This window comes from Parasteatoda tepidariorum, chromosome X1, assembly GCF_043381705.1.
Source record: "Parasteatoda tepidariorum isolate YZ-2023 chromosome X1, CAS_Ptep_4.0, whole genome shotgun sequence".
NCBI lineage: Eukaryota > Metazoa > Arthropoda > Arachnida > Araneae > Theridiidae > Parasteatoda > Parasteatoda tepidariorum.
Window position 1 is genome coordinate 16839779 of NC_092214.1, and position 7126 is coordinate 16846904.

At 25.8% G+C, this 7126-nt stretch overlaps 1 protein-coding gene across 1 annotated transcript in view; it reads right to left on the reverse strand.

Moving 5' to 3' along the window:
• LOC107451026 (adiponectin receptor protein) overlaps nucleotides 1-7126 on the reverse strand; it is a 45302-nt gene that overhangs the window by 18407 nt on the left and 19769 nt on the right. Inside the window, exons 4-5 of the mRNA XM_016066993.3 lie at nucleotides 6609-6759; nucleotides 3358-3538 (exon numbers count right to left, since the gene is read on the reverse strand). Of these exons, the coding sequence (XP_015922479.1) occupies nucleotides 3358-3538; nucleotides 6609-6759 (332 nt within the window). The remainder of the gene's footprint in view (nucleotides 1-3357; nucleotides 3539-6608; nucleotides 6760-7126) is intronic.

Here is a 7126-nt window from a genome sequence, read left to right on the forward strand (position 1 = left end):
AGAATATGTTGGAAATGAACTTTTCGTTATAATAGCCATTTTATGATCAAAATTTCAAAGTTTAATCTTAAAACTTTCAGCAGTAATACTGACAAATGTAAAAATATCACTATTATGGACAATATTATTAGTTTGCTATTCACGACCACAACGTGTGAATACCCACTCTAACGGGGGGGTGGGGGGATATTTCAGGCTACTATTTATTAAGTTTCTATTCAGTTCCATCAGAATAACTGCATAAATCGAATGTGTTTTTTTTCCAGACAATAGGCAACAAAATTTCTCTAAGAAAAAAAGCCAAGGTACTTGAAAAAGCAATCTATCAAACTATAACATTGGTAAAGCTTTTTGAAACAGGATGCATACAACATTTCAAGAACATATTTTCATTAATGCTTTCCTTATAAACAAACTTTCAACATCATTTTGATGAGCTCAGAACTTTTGATTTCATGATCGCATACAATTAGGGATATCTATTATGGTAAAAAAATTTTTTTGTGTTCAATTCACTGTAAATTAAAATGGAGATATTTAAGTTCCTTACCTACTTAAGAAAATAAATGTGACTTAAGAACGTGCAGAACTGTAACCGTTCTTAAACATTCTTCTTCTTTATATAATAGTATATATTTTTGAGTATATATAATTAGGAAAACATCAGTAAAGGATCATCAGACTTACTTTAAATAGTACATTTGTGTTGATTACTAATACATTTTTAATGTTTTCTTGGTAAGTATTTTTCTTTTTAAATTTCAAATTATCAATTTCAACTAGAATTCAGCTATTCTGTTTTTAAGTTACATATTGAAATTTATATTGAGACCTTACAATTGCAAAATTTTATAGTAAGGTATTTCATCTTAAAGTCATGAAGTGATAATCCATGTATATATTATTTGATAATAACATTTTTAAATCAAAGAATATTTTATTTAAAGATTCACCAGACTTATGAAGCAGATAAGTGTCATGATTTCATAAAAAAAAAATTACTTATAAATATTTTTCTTCTAATTTGATGATAGTTCTACATAGAATGATTTTTTACATCTGATTAAGAACTTTTAAGATTATAAGACAAAAAATAATAATAATCTCAAAATGAAAATTTTTCATTTCAATATGAGAAATTTTTACGGTTAATTTTGTTATTGAAAATTTTAACTTTTCTTTAAAAATTATTGTCAAAAAACTTGCTTTTCAAAATTAAATTACATAAGATTATATGTTTTGGTATACTTTAATGTTTGAAATTATTTCATTCAAAAAATTATAGGATGTAAAGTTTAAATAGACTATTCATATTAGATCATTAAGTTTAGTGGAGCAATTTCTCGAGAATTAAGATTTCTTTCTTATAAGAATATCAATACATTCTTTTGTTCATTTAAAAATATTTTTCCAATGTGTTTTAGATATTTCTTTTTTAAAAAAAGAAATTCTATTTTGAGATCTATATTCTATATTGTCCCCTGCATAAGAAGGAATATCAAATTTTTTTTTTTCAAATTTAATGAGGCACTATAAAGAAGGAACATATCCAATGTATACTGAAGAAATCTCTAGAAAAACTGAATGTGTTGTTCTGCTAGCAGTCATTCATCTCAAATAACAATGCCCCCTATAAGCTGTTGCATTCGCTAATACAAAATTGCAACCCAATAAACTTTGACTAGTTGAACAAAACTTTTAATTTTTTAATGGTATCACAGTTACATATTATTTGACATAGAATTATTTAAAATGCTAGATAAAAAGATGAAAAACAAATTTGAAAAATTTCGAGGATCTTTTTCTTATTGGTTGCTGAGAAATTCTTAAACCAATTAAAGAAAAATGGTACTAAGAACATCTTTTAGAGTATAAAAGCGACAATAAATTTTCTGAAATTTATTTTTTATACAACTTAATAACGATTTACTTGTATCAAATGCATTGAATTTAATAAAACTAGCTTCAAGTAAATATTATAGATTATTTATTAACAGGTGTTATTCTATAAAGACTTCTTTTAACAGCATGACAGTCTAGTACAGGCTAGAGCTGACCCAACTAGTCATTTCCATCTGGCTTGATCAGACATTAGGTTTCTTAATTTACTGATTCCCATGGTTCTATAAAAATATACAGGGGTGATTGTGAGCCCAAGTCAAAATTCCGGAAAATTTATTGAGTTTAAAAATTAAAAAAAACAGTATAAATTGAAAAATTAGAAAAAAATTTAAACAAGGTTTTTTTCCTTTTTCTCAATATTTCTTAGTTTACTTAAAATATATTTAAAATTTTACACATACCTATGATGACCTGGAGAAATAATTAAAATTTACAAATATGTCTTTCTTTCTTGAGTTTATGATTATAACAACTATTTACTGATAAAAGATGAATATTAATCATGAATATAAGCTTATAAAGTATCTCTCTGGCTCTCCCTTACAAACAAATAAAATAAACTGTGTTTTAAGTTCCACCTTTGAAAGTTTGATTTCCGGAAACTTCTGTGATCAATGATTTTTTGAAACGTCTGGAACTTCAATCTCCGGAAACTTCCGGTTCACTCTTAGCGAAAATTCCGGAAATCCGGATTTTTTCTGGAGCACAATCAGCCCTGAATATACTAAGTTTAAAAAACTCAAATTTAGAAAGGTATATGCTCCTTATGAATTAATTTATTTTTTAATAAAAAGTAGAACCATTGATGGGAGGGAGATAATGCTTAAAAAAACTCAAAATTGGATTGGCTGTTCGACGACATCTAATATAAAATAAATTTTTCAACAGTTTTGTATAACTGTGTAATTTATGATATTAAGAATGAAAAAGACACTTTTCAAATTTCTTGCAGACCAAGTTTTTCCTATTTTTTTCTTTACTTCTATCAATTTTTTTAAACAATACAATTTTTCATAAATAGTTTAGTTTTGAAAAAAAAAAAACTATAATGAAGCCTTGTAAACCTAAAAAATAATAATGAGATGCATAAATAAATAAAGTTTTTATATCATGACCAGCATCTTGCTTGTTTGGTCATTATGCAAGGCCGCAACATTTAATTTACAGAAAACAATTGAGGTTGTCTTAAATTAGCTTATAAATAAGTTGAATATTGTTCATATAATGAGGCAAATATGAAGAAATTTTTCCACTTTGAATAGCTGTAATAAATTTCCGTTTAGTTAACAAGAAGCATTCCTGTAATATTTGGTGCATAAATTGATCAAAAACTTATTTTAAAAATAGCTTTCATTATAATATTTTAAAGAATAATTAAAATATTACTATATTGTACATATACATGAAATATGCTTTTATTTTTAATAGAAATAAATATAAGAATATCATATATACTTGCTAAAAAGTTTCCCAACTTTTTCTGAGTGACAATGAACAGTATGAAATGTAAATGACATCCCTAAACAAGCTATTGCACCAGCAAAAAATGTTGCAAATACTATTTTTTCTTGCCACTGAATTTGATTAGAAGGACGAGTAAGAAAATAGAAAGCAATTCCAATAAATGATATGCAACCTACAAGTAAAAAAAGAAGATATACCATATTTGTAACATTCTTTCAAAGATAAGAATGATACCAGATTATTCATAATATATAAGTAATATGATGTTATTATTATTTGACCCCAAAGTACACTGTAAGAAAAATTGTAGTGTTATTATCTAGTGGAAACAGGGATTCTATTATCTTATCCAGTAACACTATTGCATTAAAGTTAGTTAATATACAAAGGGTCTGCTAGTAGTATTAAAGGTCTTTCCTTGTATGTTTACTGTTAAGCATTAAGAAGCATTACAAGAGGTTTTCTTGCATGATTTCTGAAGAAAAATTAGTAAATATACAAGAAAGACACCTGTAACATTAAAAACTAACCATCGCAGATTTGCATATATTTCCTTTCCTCCTAAAAATTATTTAGTAGCAATATGCACAATTTTCTTGGATCTCAGCTAAGGAAATATTAGTATATAAATAAAAGAAATACCCCTGTAGTGCTAGGAAGAAACCCCCATAGATTTACACGTACTTCATTTGTATGTTTACTTAGCATTTAGTAGTGTTCTGTGCAATTTTTCTGTACCTCCGCTAAAGAACTATTAGTAAATATGCAAATAAAACACATGTAATGCTACGAAAAATCTGTAGAAGATTTACATATACTTTTCCTGCTTTTTTACTAAGAAGCAATTAGTTGCATTACATAAATTATTTCATACATTTTTACCAGGAAACTTTTATGAAGGGATTTAAATAAGCTTATTTTACCAGAAATATATACAGATTTTATATAAAAAAAAGCTAAAAATAGGAAAACAAAAAGTTTAAAACAGGAAAAGTATACAGGTATCTGCTGCATTTTAGATTTTCAAATTCATGACTTTCCATGACTAATTCCAAGAATTTTTCATGACTTAATAAAGTTACTATTTTCTCTGACAAAAACACAACAATAAATGTAAAAAAGCATTATAATAAAATTTATTGAAATGATAGGAATAACCAAAACTGTTATACTCTGCATCTTCATATTTATAGATTTTAAATTTAAAAAACAGATTAATGAAGGAGTTAAAGCAATAAAATAGCTAAAAAAAAAATACAAAAGCAAATAATTTTTTTTCTGCAGAGTTACATTCTAAAGATACTTTTCTTGTTCATTGGAAAGGAAAGAAATACTCCCGATTTTTCTGTTCTCATTTCGGAATAAAAAAATTCTCCAATGACTGGCTTGCTTCAGCTAGAATTTTAAATTAATAAAATAAAAAAAATTTATAATAACAAAATTCTGAAATTACAGAAGTTTAAAAGATAATTTCCCTCTAGAAATTATGTCTTTTCTTTCATTTTTTAAAGAACACCATAATTTTTAAAGAACATGATAAAAACATTCTTTATTTTAATCAAATATGACTGGGGGGGACGAGGGTAAACTCCATTTTAAAAATTAGATTTTTCAGCGACCTAAATCCATGACTTTTCATGATTTTTTTTTAAAAAAAGTGAAAATCATGACATTTAATGACAAATTTTGTTCAACACCGAAATCTATGACTTTCCATGATTTTTCATGACTTTCCAGGTGCGTGGATACCCTAAATATAATTTTTTTTCAGAAATTGTGACTAATTATAATAGTTAAAAATACCTTGTATCATAATTTTGCAAAAATATTTTATTTTCTGTATTTTATTCTGTTTTTCTGTGTCTATTTTTATCACTTTTCTCTTGTTTGCATCTATCTTCGCTCTTTTTTACATTCCCCTTTATAATCTAATTTCTCAAAAAAAAAATTAGAGTAAATGTTGAATAGGTGTATTTTTGGAGTGATGTTACAACTGTAAATAATATTACAAAAACATTAAATTTGAATAGTGCTAGGATTGGTATTAAACTTAATGATTACTATCAAGCAATTTTTTTTTATACTAAGTACACAATAAATATATTTAACAGTAAAGCTCATTTTTTAAAAAAGAAATATGTGAATAAATCAATTTTAGTTACTTAAATTCTCCAATTTTACTTAAAAATTAAATGTTTTGCAACAGTGCAAAAAGAGAAAATTTAGAAGAGGATCATAGAAATCAAGAGTCCTAGAAAAAATAAAGTTATATAAAAACTTTAATTTAAAAATACAAAGGGTCTAGTTATATACCTGAATACAATCTGTGTAAAACAAATTCTTCAAGGAACATGCTAAAATCTTTATATGTAACTGTAAATATTTCATCACATTAAAAATAATATGATTATTAAAAATGTGAAAGTTTTTTAGGGCTTCTTAAGCCATGTGCCGGATGAGGCTACCTGTTGGTAAAAATAGAACAAAATGCACTGGGGTCAAAGGATTATCAAGACTATGAGCACATGTTATGCAAATAACATAAGCAAAAACTTTTGAGAATTCATAACAATCTATATAAGCAGATTTGAAGAAATTTTGGACATAGCAAAGTGAAAGACATAGCAAAGTGATAGATATAGCAAAGTGATAGATATAGTGACAAGTACTTAAGCTCTTAAATAACAGTATCTTTAAAAGGTAATTTATGAAGCTGTATCAGAGAATGAATTTATAACTCTTAAATTTTACAGCTGTTTCTATGTCCACAATTCGATACAACATGCAAGTTTTTAGGTAATTTTTACAAATACAGGAAAAAAGTGTCATACCACTTAAGTACAGATAAAAAAAACTTTCTTTTACCAAAATTCAAACTTAAAGTAGAGTAAGTATTGAATTAAATGTAAAATAAAATGCAAAAAAGTGTTTATGTAATATGATATCACTGAAAAATGAAAATGTATTGAGGAAAAAAAAATTGACACCTTGAAATTTTACTGGGCATGTTTGCACAAAGTTCATTAAAATTAAGACATTTTTTTTGAATCTAATAATAATATTGAACTGTTGATGCCTATACTATATACAATATAGAAATTTATTTTTAACCAATATTGAGTCATTGTTTGTTATTTTAAAAGACTGATGAAGTCTGAAGTGAAGTTTATCCAGTATGTAAATTAAGTATCTACTATAAAGAATACTTATGCAAATAAAAGAAACATAATATAAACTTATACCAAGAAGATGAGTCCAGATATTGCCAGTTTCTGTATGGATTCGAAATATGGATCGAAAACAAGCATTAAAAGAAGGAAGAGGTGGCCTGTGACCTCTATGTAAAAAGTCATTATCTTGAAGCCATTTTGGCAGAGAGCTAAAATGGCACACCTGAAATAAAATAAAAAATAGTAAAAAAATAAGTGGTTAAAAACAAGTTTAAAACACAATCTATAATTGAATGTGCAGTTGAATAGCATAAAAGCTGGATGCTCTTACACAGCAAACTCAAATGACATTATGTCATGGAAATGAAAAAAATACAATGTTATAAACTATGTTTAATGTAAAATTAGAAGTGTGAAAGAGGAAGCAAAATAATTGCAGGTAAACTTAATGAGATAGATATTATGAATTGATAAATTATCACAGAATAGTTTTTGCTACATAAAATTTTATAACCAAATGTATTAATACCATATAATAATATTCGATACTTTATTACATTTTTGGTAAAAAAATATAATAATAAATAATA